Genomic DNA, 18,718 nt, shown 5'->3' with positions numbered 1-18,718 from the left:
TCATTGTCGCATGCGTACTCTCAAACGCTTGTAAAATATTTTATAAATTGTTTATTGTAAAATATATAATTACTGACTTGTTGATATAGTTTGCCCTAAATGCGTACGTTCACTTCCTTAACTGCTAATACAGATATTGCTTTCGTATTTGGTATTAAATATCCTCAGAACAAGAGATATTATTTAAGTTAAACCTAGAAGCTTTCTGGAAAGTTATCTTTCATACTGTCTTGCACAAGGAGAATGTCAGCCTTTAGAAGCACAAATTGTTATTGAAGTATTTCTTCTTGATTTGAACGATAACGATTTGGATGCAAACAAAATGCAAAGATCCTCTAACGTCCAGGTAAAACGTGAACGAAATTTGAAGTAAGCTTAAATACACATATATGCTTAATCACGATACGATCCTTATAGAAAAATAAACACATTATTATATTATTAACATATAAATATTGACCATCATCTAGCGCTCGCACGTCTACGTCTTGTAAAGGCGCAAGTCTATTAGTCTGTGTAAGGACTTCAATTTCCGTTTGAAGCTACACACATGTAGCACGACAGCGAGGCTCGTAAAGGATAACTGGTATTAAATAGCTGCGATATAATATTGAAATCAGTGCAACGGGGGTCTAGAAGGCTTGCATTTAGATAACTACAACTGACTTATAGTGTAAAACGAGTATGAGATCGATACGGTTCCGTTGTATCAGAACAGGCCGAGTATGTAACTGCAGTAGGTTGGCGTGATTATCGCAACAATGGGAGAACCCTTTTGATCATTTTTGAATAACACTTTTGCGCTCGGACTGGAAACCGCTAACTTCTCTACACAGGCCAAATATAAGGCTAATTCTTAGACTCCTATCGGCCGGAAGCTTCACTCCAAAACAGGAGAGCTGCCATGAAATGATTGTTGATGTGTGTTCGAACCAAAACTTGAGCTAGCGTTTAGCGAATCAGATCGACCGGCCAGCGGCAAAAAGAGCAGCGGCGCAAAGCTCGCGGGTTCGTTTAGCACGTATTATTTCTATCTGTCTGTCTGAGAGCTATCTTAAAATTACTTGTTAGCGGAAGGACTAGATAATTCTAACGCATCGCAACAGAATATGCTGATACCTGCATATAAATAGGTTGAACCCTAGCTAAAGTCTGGATTAAGCTTAATCTCCATGAACAAATCCCATTAACTGATTGCACAGTGGGTACCATTCGCAAAATTAGCTGATCTTTTTCTCGAGTTTTTTTTTTTTTCAAAATAACTGCAACAGAAGATGCGGATAATCAAAGTAGCTATTGAATTAACTAACACTATGACATGGAAACATAATCAGAGCGTCCGAGTGCCACGAAAACTGCAACGGGACCACTTCAACCGACCATATTTGCGTTTCGTTATATCACTTACATCTGGCCGCTAACACGAGCAAGTCACAATTGAGTAATTGTTCAACGGTAACTGTGCGCGAGCAGTGGAAATTAGTTTTGTATTGAGTGGACAGGTTGCGTGTTTTTTATGTTCATGCATTAGGACAGCTAGCGACAATACGTCAACGAAACTAGCGCGACACGGTAGAAAGAAAATTCAAGTTATTATAGAATGTCGTTTGTCTGTCGTCCATTATGAGCAACCGGTCCAGTTGTCGTTTATTGTCGCGTTCTGAACATGGGTCCAAAGTTAGGCAACTTTGGACCCATGTTCCAACGCATCACAGATACAACTGGCTTGATGTTTTTACATGATTGATCAGGTGTTTAACTTCAGCACTTCGACGTTGGCGGAATCAATACAACTCGACCGCGTCCAACGTCATCCTTTTCATCTGACTTATACTGCTTTTCGTAATTCTTTCCGTATGCGCTCTTTTCATCAAATACGCTTACAATTAACCCATTCTTCTATGCCCATTGGTCGCCTTGGTAACTTTCTTGGTCATGCTGGTTTTACTAGACCTTTCTCTAGGTAGGTACCTATTGGGCTCTATCCCGTAAGCTAAGTTCAGTTTACCAAGCTCTTCTTCTATCATGTCAGTCGATGGACGAATTAATGGACACATCAATCCACCTAAATAATTGAAAAATATGAAAGGACTACTTTCAATATGACAGTTAAAAAATATTTCTCCTACCTGCATATTTTTACTTGTTTCCGGGTTTCTCTACGCAAGCCCGGTGTTTGGCATCAACAACAGACCTTTGTAAGAGTAGGTGCTTTTGAGCTGTAAACGTTTTTTCATCATGCTTCATAACTCCCGTATACCAGCTTTGAAATCGTAAGAATCGTCTAAAAGCGCAGAAGCGAAATAAAATTATTTTAGCTATCAGCGCCATCGAGCTATAGTCTGTAACACAAATCAGCTCTTTATGATTCGAGCGAATTGTACAGCTCTCCAGCTTCTTTCTTTTGTCCTACCACCAAAAGAAAGAAAAATAAATAAAAAGCTACATTTCAGACTGAACCATTTTTTTCATCAGGGCTATACCTAACGCCTAAAATGGCATCTTATACAATCTAGCCAATTGTTATGCAAATTCTATTAAATAGTTATGTGCGCCGAGAACAATAAAGCTTTAAACGATGCACACGAACAGGCACGAAGAATTTAGGCCTCAACGACAGTTCTGTAGCTTTTGTAGAGGCAGCTGATTGTAGGCTTCTAGCAAATCTCTCTACCAACTACTAAAAATCATCTGTTTGAAAACGATCCATAAAGTCGCCGAAATTAACTGAGTTTTGTCTGACTAGCCAGAGTTTCATCTTGATCATTCATCGTGACCTTCATCAAGATAGATCTTATTGGTCACATAGTTTTCCCTGGAAAGAAGAACATTTGTTTTTTCCATAAAGATAATTTATTTGTTTGTAAACCGACGACGGCACTTCATTTTTATTTTTCGGGTTTGAAAGTAATGCTGCAGCAGCGTTCAGGAGCGACAATGCGGTTAGCAACAGCGACTACGCCTATAGCGTAAGAAGTGAACTCCGTGCACTCGAGTGTAGTGTAAAAAAAAACCGTGTTTAAACATAATACACGCAATTTAAAATAATATTTATTCTAACTTCAGGTTATAGGGGACGAACTCAGCCCAATTTTGTCGGAATTTCCTTTGCACAATTTACTCTCCTGGCCAAATCGTTTGTTCTTTTTCTTATTGAAGTAAACAAAGAGAAAGGTCAGTCATGCCATTAATCGAGATCAATTGTTTAACAACATGATTTTGATGGACAGTAGCACTGTTGTAACCACATCGTATGAATAAAATTCTATGTAAATGTACATGGGCGTGGACTACAATCCTACCTAGATTGCTATCAGGCCGACATGTTATAGGTCAACACTGTGCTGTGCAGTCAAACCCGCAATCAACTTGCGCTGTACGGTGCCATTCAGCCTATCAGACTGTGCTCAGTTGAGCACGAAAGAGGTGTTTATGAGAAACGCGACGTGAATCGATTCTGCCCGCCTGCCGACAGACCTAAGCCTGGCAGCTACAGCGGTAGCTCACACACGCCAGCCGAGCATGAAGAAACTGCTACATGTTCGGGAAGGTGCGAAATAACTACCGTTGTTTTCTGCATAGCTGATTAAGTGACTCCCAAAATATCATAGAAGGTCGCCTGTAGATTATGCGCCGGCTCGACGTTCTTAATACCGTTGAAATTTTTTACGGGTCGTCTATACATTCGCCACCTGACAGTAGCTAAGGAACTCATTGTAGAAATACCCGCATAATCACTGAAAAAAATAAGCGGCCTGTGGGAACCCATGCAAGGAGTTCGTATTTGTTGTCCGAATCGACCCGGCTTCCGATGTTACACCGCGTCACAAAGTTATTGTACTACAATGACGTCTCCGACGAAAGTCGTTCTAAGATGCATCCGAGTAGGTCGCGATTGATTTCCGAATCGCATAATTCGTACAACCGTAGGAAGACGGCTGATACATAACTTGCTGCGGTGAGATATACAAGACAAAAAACCGAACGCCCGTCAATACTACGATTCCATATAATGTCTCACGCCAGCTTATTTCACCATATCTTCTACGCAAGGCAATTATTTCAGCAGTATTCACTACACATGGCTGCAAGGATTAAACCTCTTTTATATCCGGACCACCAGTATACTCATCAGGCTACTACGTATCGGGGCATCTCTCACGCAGTAGACAGTGCCGATGACTTATACAACGTCGAGGAGCGCTACGTCTTTCTACCATGTTTTAAAGCAAGCCTCCGATAGATGGCTGAGCTACGCCAGGACGCCACAGTATAAAATCGCAGCTACGGTAACTCGTCGACCTTCTTCACCTTTGACTTGCAATACGCAGCGTCCCAAAATTTTTGACTAAGGGCCAGTGTGAGGATCACTCTAACCCAACTGAAAGTTCTTTAACTGAAAAAGAAATGCAGACGACGCCACATGAGAGTTTGTTATCGCGTACCTGATAACTAAAAATTACCAGAAGGAACGGCTTCCGGGTGTTCACATACTCCTTTGAATGTACAAGCATACGAAGCCCCAGCCAACGAAGGACACGTTAGTTCAAGCTAAAATATTCAACGTAGAATGTTAATGATTAGACACATCACACACTGGCGGCTCCACACAGCGATATCGCCGTGCACTCAAAACGGCTTCTACACGAAAAGATCCTCTAGGCCCTACATTAATCACACACTTTACGCCAACACCGCCTATTCAATAAGTAAGCATACTCATCAAAAATAGGCGGTATTGTGAGGTACAATGAGAGCGACTACGAAAGGATTTACTGCTGTTCCGAAGTACATACAACGGCTACCCTCTAGGAAATTTCGAGTGCCGAAGAAATGTTCCTCAGTTAGCTCCATTGAGCATACCATTGGCTCTATGACCAAAAGAAACGACAAAATCAGCTTTAAAGTGAACGACATCGAGCAATGTAGTAGGCAATACATTGGCCCCTGCCACGCGGTCACCCAGATCCTCAGGTCTTTCGTTCAATGCCGCCGCCCATCTACTAAACGTCTACAACTACATTTAACCAAGGAGTAACAGGTGTTCTTTATAAAATACTTTGACGACGAAAGCTCCCAACACGCACAAGACCTTCTATTGAATGGAGGAATCATGAATCTATTAGACCCGCAGACCCAGCCGCTTGCCTGGCATGCCGTGCCATGATCTTTCTTATCGACCCGTTCGTTACAGTATGACGCCTGCAAAGCGACTTGAGCGATTACAATAAAGTATTAGCCGGCTTATCACATGTAGTTCTAGTATTTGGAGAAACATATAGGTAACGGGGAGATCCTACACGTACTCCAATACGATCTCACAGAGCAATCCAAATTTATCTTCAAGCCCGAACGCCCTTCTAATGAACAGTAGAAATTCATTCACAATGAAGTCCGCAAGTGTTTACGCGCTAGTCTAGGCAAAATAATCTTTGTTGATGCACCTGGTGGTACCAAGAAACTCTTTTAAGGCGCTGAATCACCGTACGAGTACGGCCAGGCGCCTTTTGTTGCGTCATTCAGGATCGCGACAATATTAATGCCGCCATACATCCGATTTAAGATTCTGATTGGGGTTTACGGGGACTGCGCGAATTTGAAAACCATAGACCAGGACGGCGCTTATCGTTTTGGATGAACAACACATGATTAATTACCGCTTTCCTTCAAGGGATCTTCAATAAATGATTATGAGAAGATTACAGAAACTGAGGTCTGCTATATTTTAGCGGGATATACGTTGAAAAAAAGTGTGTTTTTAACACCAATCAAAAGCTCACGCCAGGCTGAATCAGAAACTGCACATATTCTTTTTTCGGATACTTCGGCATCCAAATGTATTAAGGAGGTTTCTCTCGCCCGCCCAGGAATCGGTGAAAATGTGTTTCGAACTACTTTTAAATGCAAAGAATTACTCTGTGGAAGCCAATTCTTTCCACCAGCCAATAGGTTTCGAGAAGCTGAATAAAATGCGTCTTTCCATTGCTAAAATTGATACTTTGGCGTGAGGACTGTCAAAAGCTGAATGTGGTAGCCTTCTCGCCTAAGTGACACTAGGATTAAGATTTTTTTTAGTGGAAGTCTATGTAAATGGATATTTCTTGCTACCAGTATTTCCGCTTTCGGTGAGCTGAAGTCGAAATGCAACGTATCTTCGTATAGCTGATTTTCCGTCCTGTCGAAAATGCCTTTTAAAGGGTGCAAAGTTAACATGGTGTTTTTGCAAAGATAAATTTATTGGCGCCGATCGATGGAGCTCAACGAGTTGAACAAAAATGCAATACCTATACTTACAATTAATTAAATAAATTAAACCCTATTGGTCGTATTACTTTCTTCATGTAATAATGATGAAAGGCAGTGAAAATGAATTTTGACCTGCTTTCAAGTGATCTCAGATGTTTAATATTAAAGGCCAAAAAATGTTTAAGTTTTGGTGACGTGTCAATCAAGATGTCAAGCAAAATCTTCACGATAAATTAATTATATCTTCAAATAGTAGCATATTTATCCAACTATTATTAAACAAAAATTAAAAAGCCCAAATCTGTGTGATGTCCCAGGAATAGGGTTAATGATTTAGCAACTTTGTCAATTATAACGTTTATTAAGACTTGGTATAGTGCAAACTCGGTTCATTCGTCTTTCAGAAGTTCAGCCAACACTAAAAAGCTCCGTATTATGTTGTAGAAATGTACCGAAAGCCAACATATTACAAGCTAGACAAATCAAAGGTTCGAGGGGCTCCTGGCGAACATAGTAAAACAGGTTAACGAAGTAACTACAAAATGGTCATAAGTTCTGTAGACAGCGTAGTTGCATCGGGATCACTACTGATGTGCACTCCACCTGTAGTCCTCGTTAGCCTAAGTAAACGAGTCAGATGAGTTGGGAGCAAAGCCCGCGAATCTGTCTAGTAACGTGTTATGTTCCGATGACTCACTTTTATGGCTTGAACAATAGTTAAAGACGACACCTAAAAGTAAGAAAAAAGGTTTATTAATCCTTAACGCGTTGCAGTTGAAAATGTAAGCCTTACACCAGTTTGGGGTGACAGTGTTTCATTGAGATATATCCTAAATACAACGGCACAGAATACTGCGCACAATATGTAGACTGAAATAAATTAAGTTAAGGGTATTTATCAAGGTATCTCACAGATTTTAATATATATATACTATTATAATATTATATTACTTGCTTAAATTTGAACCTGCTTTGGATGGGTCTTTGTCATAGAAGGAATACGCCCAGTCGTTATCCTCACACTTAAAGAAAGCCAGGCTTTTCTAGACCAAAACGCCGAGCTTCGCATAATAAATAAAAGTGCATAGCTTTTTATAATTGAGCAAAGATGAGCTGCACAATTGTTTGTGCTGGACGAAACCCCAGCATTAAGAACGTTCTTTTTTGCTTCATGTCGATAGTTTTTGTTATTGTCGATTCTTATGTGGTTTTTAAAAAATCCCTGCTTGAAGCTTGCGAAAAAATCGCTTGAAGCGAATGGGAAGAGCTTTTCAAGAGTTCTGAATTAGAAGCTTCAAAAGTTCATCCAAATGATTTAAAAAGTCATTTTTGATACACCCAGATTTTTGATGCAAAAATTAATGTTTCTTCTAGAAAGGAGAATATCGATTATAGACAGCCTCGTCCAGATAAGTTCTAGTAGTTAGTTTTTTGCACTTTTTGTGCCTTTTGTGTGGACGTTTTGAATTTTGTTGGGCTCTTGTATTGTTGAAAGATTTGGCCTGAAATTTAATGTCGTCAAAATTTTTTATGTGCATCGTATCTTTTTATACGTAGCGCACGGTTATTATTAAACAGTTATTTGTAGATTAAAGAAGGAATATTTTGAAAATTACTGGTGATTGATTTAGTTCGGAATCGAAGCTGTAATCGCGATAAATAGTGCTTACATTAAACAAACATGACAGCTAAAAAGATATTTATCGCATATGTTTTTCGTTCGATACAGCCTTAAAAACAACTCATCAAAAGTCCAGATTTAGATAACCCATCCCGAGTGTATGATAGATTGGAACATTTTTTTCAACGTTTTACTCGGATAACACCAAATGAATCTATTGTTATGCATCAGACGTTGCTTTTTACAACCATCTATCAATCAATTTATTTATTCCATCCCACAAAAATTTTCTGACAAAAATACGGCGTTGAAGTGGCCAATTTTTAGGACCTTTTTTATCATGCAATATTTGACTATAATGGACCGACCTACTTTCTTACGCAGTTTCTCACAGGACGCAACTTTTTCAAAATTACTTACAAGCTAACGAAAAAGCTTTCCTCACCTATGGTCTGGTATGACCCGGAGGCGAAAAAAGTGACGCCCAACATACGATTGTTTTGTGTGTTACACTCGGCCATATTCGTCAAGCTTTTTTCTCATAACTCTTTGGGTGTTATCTAAAGAGTCTTTACAGAAAACATAGAGGCATTCGTAAACTTCCCACACAAAATTAAAAAATCTATTGACAAGAGAACACTAGTCCTCTAGACGGTCTGTAATACTTACAAACAAAGATCTGGGCTGTCAGGATAAAGAAACTAACGGGTTCTGACTCCATTTGGCAGTGATCGAAAACATCAGTAACCCATGGAAGCAAAGTCTGGAGAATATGGGGGGTATACGGAAACTCCCGATTAAACCCTTGTAGGGCGGGTCTCATAATCCTTGCCATGTGCGGTTAGACACTGCCGTGAAAAAAGGATTGCTCCCTCTTTCAGTTTCCTTCTGTTGGATGGCCTCATTCGCTCAATGTAACCAAATACCAAACCAAACTAATATAGAAATTCGTGTTAAGCGTTTTATTCTTTTTAAGAAATCTTTTAATATACGAAATCTTAGTTTCACCAAAGGTAAGTCATCGCCTACTTAGTAGAGAAATCCACCTTAACTTAACCTTAACTCCGGACTTGAGCGTATCTTTTAAAATTATTCGCTACAACTCTGTATTGAAACCTGTTCTTGTAGTTGCGTATTGCTTGTATCGGCTTGCGGCAGCGAAGAAGCTCGCGATCGAGCAAATTTGCAGAAGTGACCGAGTAAAGGAGACCGCCCACCTGTCCAAGGACCAGATCCGAAATAAATAAGCCATTATTCAGATCGCTGCAGGAGGCAGCCGTTAGTGCCGCGGTTCACTAGTACAAAAGACAGAAGAATGTATACACCTATATTTCAACATGAGATATACGCACCACGCATTGGCATAGTATTGCTCGGACGTGATTCACAGCGCGGACGTGTCGAGAGACTTCAAAGTGAGAACCTGGCATATCGCTATATGAAGGTGGCATTGTAAAATCGCTAAAAATAGGTTTCTGTCTAATATTGTTCAAGGGAGAGACTGTTTAATGTTGATGGAGATTGCAAAGCGATCTTGCTGAGCGGGTGGAGTTCTAAGAAAAACGCGCCCTATATCTTAAATCTCTCAAGTGATGAACACCGAACTAATGTTCGACTGTTTAACTGACTGCGCGAGATATATATATATATATATATATATAAATTATAAACCTAAAAGACAAATATATAATTAGCCATTTAACATTTTAAATTCATGCACAATTTAAAATACTTTGGTTCCATTATTATTGAACTAATAAGCACATACGTACTGTGCTGGTACTCAAACCTAACGTAATGACATTTAGATGGTTCCGTATCCACTATGGCGATGAGAAAGCTCCTCCATATTTTCGCTCGACAACTAGTCTGAAGACAGTTCCCATTGAACGCAATGCTTTATGTGAATCGCGCGTTTGGGATCTTCTGATTTGAGTTAACCGAAGTTGCGAATACGATATGAGTACCAATTTTTTTTCAGTAAAACATTACGAATATTATACTAATATTAGAAATATCCGATCGTTATTTTTTAGGAAGTGGCTATTAATTTAGTACTATACAGAGGTTAATTTTTTTTTTTAATCAACGAACTTTGCACAGCGAAATGCGATATTTAACATTGCGCTTATTGAAAGAGGCAGCTTAGTGTTGATGCCTTTTTAATTCTACTACGACAGGTAGCTGAGCACATAGGTGGTTCTCGAACTCGCGGAACTCCAGGATGCGATCTACAACGTAAAGCTCTAAGGGACTCTAGATAACTGTCATACGTAAAAATTACCATATACGTGAAGCCACTCGACCTTAACGTGAATTGAAATCACTCGGCTCCCTGTCGGACGTGCTAGTCGCTTACAAAAAAATAGTACAATTATATCGGAACGTTTTTATATATGCAATGGTACCTTTCTGAAGCTCGTTTCAAGAGCTACCAGAAACGTACATTTATTACATATAATATAAAGAAATATTACTAGCAGTAATAATAATTATTATTATATATACTTTCATCAAACGTCGAATTTTGTCTAGGAGTAAATAGCTGATTTAAAAAATTTAGAACTTATGAAATAAAGCAGAGACAGTTTTAGTATCTCCGGACCGAGAATGTTCGGTCTCCTAAAGCAATATTTAATGGTGGTATAGAATATAAAGTTTAAAACATTTTTATCCTGAAAAAACTCCACTACAATCTAAAGATTGTACTAAGGACACAAAAAGCAAAGGTCGCCTAAGTCAATATTTCTTCAGTCATCACTATTCATATTATAGTTTTGTTTAAATTTGTATATGCTTTAAGACACAGTATCTTTTTATAGTACCATACGAACCTCGTCTTTAAAAACCTTTAAGGTCAATACTGGCCAATCATTAAGGCTGAAACACATATTATAGCGATTAAATCGCTCAATCATTTATAAGGCTATAGCATTTTATTAACAAATAAATATAAAGTGTTCATGGAAAAAATATTGTACAAAAGATAAAAATAATTCTTGCTTATTCAGCTTGGGAAGGATAAACTATAGACATGTCGCGAAAACTATTCCTTATAACAATTCAATAAGTGTATGGGCGTTCTCATTTTGTTAGATTCTGTACGATTGAAAACAGGCCCTAGGAAAACTCAAATTCTTTTCAAAAAAATTTAATCACTAAGGGCCACCAATTCTTCAATAAGATCGTAGTACGCAAGAAGAGCTCTCCTAATAGTGGGCATAGATTTATACAGTCCGAATGTGGATATTTAATAGAGGGACAATTTTTGTAGGTGGTGGTGAAGGATCCCGAAGGTGGTAATTTTATCCACATTGTTGTTTAATAGTGAATTGAAACATTAGCTATACCCATAATAGAAGAAGTCTTTTCAGGCCTATGACGTAGTAGCTCGTATGACGTAATCCGTAGAGCACAAGGTCATTCGTATAAAGCACAATGTCATTTCTTGATAAAGCGAGAGAAGTCGAAAATAATACGGGCAAGTAAAAAGGGCTAAGATTATCTTATAAGCTTCCTCGTCCGTTTTAGGTAGCCACTCGCGTTCCCGTGAATCACAATCATTTTGAATGCTTCCAATATTGATTTTTGGCGCTTCCAAAAAGCCTAGTTTACATTTAGCAAGTGTCAGCGTACGCAGTGGTGTAAAATGCACAGTTTTAGATTTTGTCTAAGTAGACTGCACAATTACCCGCCATCGATCCCTCCTTTTAAAAACAGTACCGCTTCCCTGAAAGTAAATTTTCCCAAAGCTGAATTTCAGTTGTGCCTTTTACAACGTGCGTTGACATCGTGCCGCCATGATAGCTACAAAAAAATAACAGCACTGTCCGTTTTCCCTTTGGCCGTTACGTTAAGCAGGATTTGTTTGTAAAAAAAAAAACGATAAACACATGGTATTGAAGAACATGCAGTGCGACCAGAAAAGTATGGGAGAACCTAATCGCGACGAGTCCTAACCGACGCGATAGTATGGTTTTTGATCAATATAAGGTCATATGGTGAAGTAACCAGCTGCGAATGAAAATATAGTAAATGACTAATTGGACATAGAACTGATTTTATTCACCGTATTATTAAGATACGTCGCAAGGATTAGGACGGTTGTATTATTTTTAATTTTAATATAAATAAATAGGGCATCATACGTAATATTCTCTTGACGGGTCAATTTTCACTAATTGTTTCAAATTTGAACGATAAGAACTTCGCCAGTCTAAATGCTAAAAATTTCGAATGATGGCTAGATTATCAGTCATGTACCGAACTCACTGAATTTGGCGTATCTGTGAGTTTACTTCAGAACAAACTGCGTATTGATATATTTCTGCTACGGCACAGCACGAATCAGAACGTACGGCGTGTCTCATCAATATTACACGACTATTCTACCAACTCAGGAGTAGTTCAGAATGTTTGATATTTGTACTAATGAAATAGTTACGAAAACCCAAAATGTGTAGGCTTTTTGTTAAGCTGAGGACACTCAACAAAAACCGCCGTGGAAAGTCATTTTTCGCGCCAAAGCAGCCGCTATAGGGTCGGCTGCGGCAAAAAATCCTTCCCACTGCTCATAAAGGCTAACATTCAAACGCTACTTCAAGTTACGCGTAATCAAAGTTAGTATCTTCTGATATATTCTATGAAGAAAATAAAAGATCAGAGGATGTTAACGTGCTAATTAAATGAGCACATTACCTATACCCCTCCGGCACATACAAAGCGAACTTAGTTAAGCATAGTTCAGAATAACTTTTAAAGCCTGTAGCCATTTAGCATCCAGTGTGATTAGAGTTCGGATGTCAAATGATACCAGTTCGATACGGCCCATGATATCTAAGAGATATGATTTCGAAACCATCTAATGAGAAAGGCGGTCAACACTTTTTTAACAACCTAACATAGTGCTTCCTTTGTTGAGGTTCTGTTAACACCTACAAGTCGTTTTTGGGTAGGATTCTCGAACGTAAGTCATTTTGTGAGAGCATTTTTGTACTTCCGTCGGGGGAGGGGGGAGGCGGGTGATTTTCTGTGCTTCGTATCAAACAGGCTTCTCGAAGGGTTTATCTGTTAAATTTGACTGCGGGTTATTGGGTCGATTTTTAGGGCCACTGCTAAACAGAACCTTAAACGTTGCTAAGTTCTTTTTGGATTTGTATGAAGGAACGTAATAACCTGTCAAAGGCAAGGCAGAATTTTTGAGCAAGCTTTTTGGAGACATTGTAAACACTTATGATTTAATTTATGAAGTACGTTTTAATAAAGGAAATGTTTAAATGGATGTTGGGTTTGTATAGTTTGATCGATGCTTTTCGTCGCTTACGTGTCCACAAGACGCGGCTGTATCGTTGAGAAGAAGAAGAAGAAGAAGAAAGCTAGGGTAAACAAAGAGCGCTTTCTCTTTATTCACCTTAGCTTTTGCCCTAGGCAATTAAAAACTTCTACGAGTGAATTTGATTTATGCCATTTACGCAGTATTTCGTTGTCGAAGGCCAGCGAGGTAAATCTGCTCAAGTAATAAACGTAACCGTCTTTGGACGAAGATGGTAGTGCATAGGTACCTATCTACACGGTAAGCTATAGGAAAAAAGAAAGGCGGAACAGCGGGCTGCATCAGAGCCGCTTGACAGAATAAAGAATCACTGAGCTACCAAGAAAACAAATGCTAAACAGAACGAAATCGTGATGTATTGTTAGAAAAAAGATTCTCACTTGATGGTGCACGAAAAATCAATTTAGCTAAAACTCGTTGATTAGCCTTGTAAATTGTTATCGCTGGCTAAATTGCTCATTTCGTAGGGGTAAAATGTGAGATACAGAAACATCTAGGCCTTTTTTGCCTCAGGGAACCTGAAATGAACACACAAATAATCATATTTTTTAGTTGTCCTTGCCTCAGGTATATTCTTAATTGAGCTAGCTCGAGCCACTTTTTAAAAATGACTTAATATTTTCACTCTAATGGGCAGACACTGAAACGATTCGATATGGTAGAATTATAAAAGGAACCATTGTTGAAGTCTTAAAGGAAGTTTATAAGGATCAGTAAAATTATGAGAATACTCTAGATAAACGCACTTGCTGCATCTGGCTTAACCTTTATCGGACGCATCTTTTAAGTTTTCCTAGTTTAGTTTAATAAACAAGGTAATTATTGTTATTATATGTCCGATTCACTGTCAACAAATGTCCCTCAATATAATAATCAACTGCCAGCAGGCTAACGGTATACATCGATGTTCCTTATTAAGCGTCAACGGTAGAAACTGTTCGCCATCTAGCGGGGGGCCCCTACCTCTATGAGTCAAATCTCAGTTTCATCGAATAATGAATGTGGCCCTTTGGTAATACCCGATTATCGGCGGTGAGAAGTGTATTTGTCTTTGCTTCTATACAACCATTAGGTCAAATGAGCATCCTAATAACGCAAGCAATTTCGCGGTAACGTATTATTTCGTTAGTCATATTTACGCATATTGGACTGAAGAGCTACAGAATTATTTTCTTACGGTTTCTTTTGCTAGGGAGAAAATTTCGTTTCGATAAAGATAGCATTACTAGGTCGGATTTGAAATAATCGCAATTAAAGGATGCTTTTGTTGTACTTGTTTTACGTAACTGATTTCATTACCATAACTATCGAATCGTCGGCGCCTGTCCAGACAGTTGACTCTCACGACGGTGTTGTGATTCAATGGGCGCCAATCGTTACGTCTATTACGAAGAGTCGCTATAATTCCAGATCCAATGATGTCTCCCTTTCCTCTATCTGCGATCCGTCAAACAATACTATTATGATTATCAAGATCGTTCGCCGTACAAACGGTGTCACTATTTTTTTCTCTAGCTAGAAGTTAGTAACCGGATTCTAACGTGTGTGTTACAATATTTCGATTCCTGATTGTTGGATAAGAAAAACTGCTACCAGCCTTCACGGGGTTTGTACAACTTTTTTTTTTTTTCTAAAAAAATGATACTCGTTGAGCAAACGCACACCATTCTCATTTCTAATCGTATCGTTCTACCAGCATATTATTGCCAACTTAATTACCATATTATTGACCATAAAACATTTGGCAATTCACTGTACCATAGTAGTTCAGCTAGTAAACATAAGTTGTTTTTTATTTGCGATAATAATTTTACTTGGACGTAACACTAGTCTAGCACGTATACACGAGTGCTCCGTGTCACCTGGGCTTTACCACCTTTTCGATTGATACTGGTGAGCCCGTGAAGCTGCTTCTTCAACACCCTTGCAGCAGATGGCAAATATGTGGAGACTGCTAAATTGTTGTACTTATGCGCAAAATGCTTTTTATCGATTCCTGAGTACTATACAACAAGGCTTTCGTGTTTTCTAATGGTTAGTAATAATGCGACACGGCACAACAGGTCCGCATGGTTAGTTAGCAATACTCAACGTAGCTCATATTAATAGCCCTATGGTTTATAGCCGTGACGATAATGTTGATTAAGTGAAACTGGGGGGGATCCGTGTTCTGCTTAAACAAGAAGTGAACGTAATTCAAACGGATGCCCTTAGGGGACGATTACGTCACGATGAATCTATAAGCTCTTCTGTATTTTCTGCTATGTCACTACAGCTGAATGTACTGACGATCTTCTATGTCGTACTAAAATCTCGGTGATATGGTGGATCTATTGTGCAACATTAGTGCCCCGATAATCATAATCTGTGATTTCAAGTTCTCTCGAAATATCTGAAACATTGCTGAACCCTCTGATTTTACTATTAAGAAAGCACTATTTGTCAACCGTTGTTGCCACGACAGGTTGCTTCAGTTAATCACGAGCGTCACAGCTGTATCCTGGTACATTCTAATATTGACGTCTGGTCTAAATTCTATTGACAATTTCTTACCTATCAGTTGACATAGATGATAAGACCATGTTGTTTCACGTATCGTAAGAAAGCACCACCTGAATTGAATAAAATGGTTTGCGAATTTACCACAGCCCATATAAATGATATGTACTTGAATACTATCTATTGTTTATAAACGAATTTACGCTCGAAATGGACCGTGACTCGTCCAATCGAAGTATTTCTTAACGCATCTGAAGAATCTTTTTCCAATATCCTATCCCGCAAAACCAACCTGGTAATATTCAGACTTGGGATTTTGACGCAGTCAAAGTTTGTTTTGGGTGTTTCTCGTTCATTCTTGTGAGACGTCGGCTTTCTTTGAAAAGACACGAATCGTTCCTATATCTGTTATCGTCGTTCTATATTACACACCAGCACTGACGAAACGAATTCTGTGGTTTTTTCTCGCAAGTATGATTCCCGAAGGTTGTATGAGTATGAGCAGTTGCAATCTCTGGACACACCGATTGCTATCTCTAAATTTGATTTATTCAGGCTACTGTTTCTATTGGACGAGCGAATTTTACGATATTTTAAAAAGAATTTACAACAACAAAAAACGCTTGTGAAGCAAGCTACTGCCCTGTTTTGTAGTGCTCAGTGAAAATTTGCTCATCGCTTTACTTACGTTCGTTGCGAATAGCCTAAAGTTAAATCATGTACAAAAGCAGTTTGATTAAAACACTGCCTCTGGACCTCGGGACCTTATTTTGGAAACTGATAGATTTGGGTATATACCCGTCAACTTTATTATGGCCTTTACAGTTGCGAGATCGTTTCGCGTTAGAGTCGGAAATCGCTGAAGTCCCCCATTAACGGTCTCCTCTGACATACCTCAAAGAAGTTCACCTGATATGGATGAATATATCCTACCTGAAATCAAATATTTAAAATATAGCGATAATTTATTGTTGTGAGGATTTCAAGGGTGCAAAGTGCAATGAATGACGCGGTACGGAAAACGCAGCTTTTTAACTAAAGGTAATTCGTATTTAAAAAGCGGAGCGCTCAATCTAGACTACAGATACAGTTCCCTGCCGCGTCTACTACTTAGAACTTTAATATATTAAAGTGTGTGCGCTATTGGAATGTGGTCAACATATACCTCAACTTGTCAAACAATAATCTTATTACATACACAGCACTTGTAAATTCAGTACTTACGTGTTTTCCAGTAACAACCGGAGACACAAAGCTAAGGGTGTGCAAAAGCCATTGTTAAAACTATTGGGTTTGACATGTTCATTAACTCATCTGCTTCCCATATCATTCTTATACAAGAAGCAAAAATTTAGACCCTTCCCCGAATGTATAAAGCGGGTTTCCAGAAGCAATAATCTTATTACCAAATATACCAAAGTTCTTAAAACCGTTGCGCGAAATAAACTCGCTATGCGTTAAGGATATGTAGGTGCGTTACATGACGCTTGTTTTATGTGTCACATAACCCTCATTGTATAAATCAAAATGCTAATTTAATATATAGGGGTAAAATAACCTTCGTGAAACATTTACATAACACTACTGGAAATGCTAAAGAGAGTTGCTCTCTCCTGACGGTATTTTAGTTTATAATTTCCATGTAACAAATATGCACATTTAATTGAAAAAATAGCTTACCTTTCAATTTGATGATCTTATATATATAACTACCCTTTACCGAATTGCCACTAATGTATTTTCCTAACAGTTTTCATTTAAATATATTTTTATATATACATCACCAACAGTATTATGTGGTAAGTATTATGTGTACCCATATTTCGTATTGGGTACACATATGAATAAGTCACAACTTCAATGATATCGATAATTTTTTATATATACTTTATTTATTGTTTTTTTTTTTAACAACGATTAACTAACTGTGTGACTGAACAAACAATCTAGAAATGTAAGGATTGTATTTTAGAGCTAACGTTGTTAATGCATGTCAGGCTTGATACCGAGTGCTCCTAACAAGAATATATACATTGTGCGACAGGATGCGACACAAGAAGTTTTTTTTTTTTGCTTCAGAGGGTAAAGATTTGTTTTATAATGGTCAGAAAATCAGAAAGGAATATGATTAATAAGTGCAACCGTATGTCATCTTGGCTAACCAGGGACAGAAGGTTCTGCCAATTTCAGAAAAATTAAATCGTACTAAACCTTAGTGCATTAACTGTCAACCTAGTTAAAATGCTTGTTGAACTTAACAATTTATTGGTGCATTCACAGATTTCACTTCTACTAATGAAGTTGATTTTTGTCAATTCTGAACTCTCTTTTTCCAAGTAGAAAAGTGCCTCTTTCCTATACAAAACGGAAAATAAGCTGGTAAATGCGTGGAGGTTTTAGGCCACAAAATCGATGAGCGAGAACGAGAAGATCTCTGCAATTGTTTTTTCCCGGGTTTGGAACGTTTCTTTTTAGGATAAGTAATTATTTTTCTCATACCGAGCATCTGGACCACAAATCACTAACCCGCAGTACTAAAATGTAAGTAAACTAACAAACAAACACAGGAGGTCGATCTGTTCCCCTCCTTGTGTACACATCGCACTCTTTAAAGCCTGCGCATTTCACTATTATGATGCCGTTTTGCGGTCATATTTTGTACCACATATTTGCTTGTGCTCTTTTTGTCTACTTGAAAATGAGATACTGTCTTTATATAAATATCACATGTAATGACATGTCATATAGGGCATACGGTTTACGCATATAATATGTTTGCCTTATTAATAGGGTACAGCGATTTCGAAATTTCATAACGAAGGATACCTCAACGCGGTTCACTAAAATGCATCCTAGAGCTATATTGGCCCACCTCGCAGATGTGCCCGTTTCTACAAAAGTTCTTCATCTTGTACCTTTTTTAACAATGGTTTATGTCTACACGCATCTTCGGTCCGAACGTAAGTAAATTTCTTATTTTCCTATAGGGTAGAGATCCACAAATTCAGCGGAAGATTTTG

At 38.4% G+C, this 18,718-nt stretch overlaps 1 protein-coding gene across 2 annotated transcripts in view; it reads left to right on the top strand.

Moving 5' to 3' along the window:
* Positions 1–14,696: 14,696 nt before the first annotated feature.
* Positions 14,697–18,718, top strand: part of LOC111262507 (uncharacterized) — a 42,795-nt gene continuing 38,773 nt past the window's right edge. The window contains exons 1-3 of one of the 2 annotated variants that reach the window (XM_022836811.2): positions 14,699–14,805; positions 18,039–18,239; positions 18,489–18,658. In XM_022836811.2, the coding sequence (XP_022692546.1) occupies positions 18,238–18,239; positions 18,489–18,658 (172 nt within the window). In that variant the 5' untranslated portion in view covers positions 14,699–14,805; positions 18,039–18,237. Of the gene's footprint in view, positions 14,806–18,038; positions 18,240–18,488; positions 18,659–18,718 lie in introns of both variants that reach the window. The other variant, XM_022836812.2, reaches the window with a different exon arrangement.

This window comes from Varroa jacobsoni, unplaced genomic scaffold, assembly GCF_002532875.2.
Source record: "Varroa jacobsoni isolate VJ856 unplaced genomic scaffold, vjacob_1.0 scaffold_670, whole genome shotgun sequence".
NCBI classification, from domain to species: Eukaryota; Metazoa; Arthropoda; class Arachnida; order Mesostigmata; family Varroidae; genus Varroa; species Varroa jacobsoni.
Note: the sequence above shows the minus strand (reverse complement) of the source record. Positions and strands in the feature narration are given on the sequence as shown.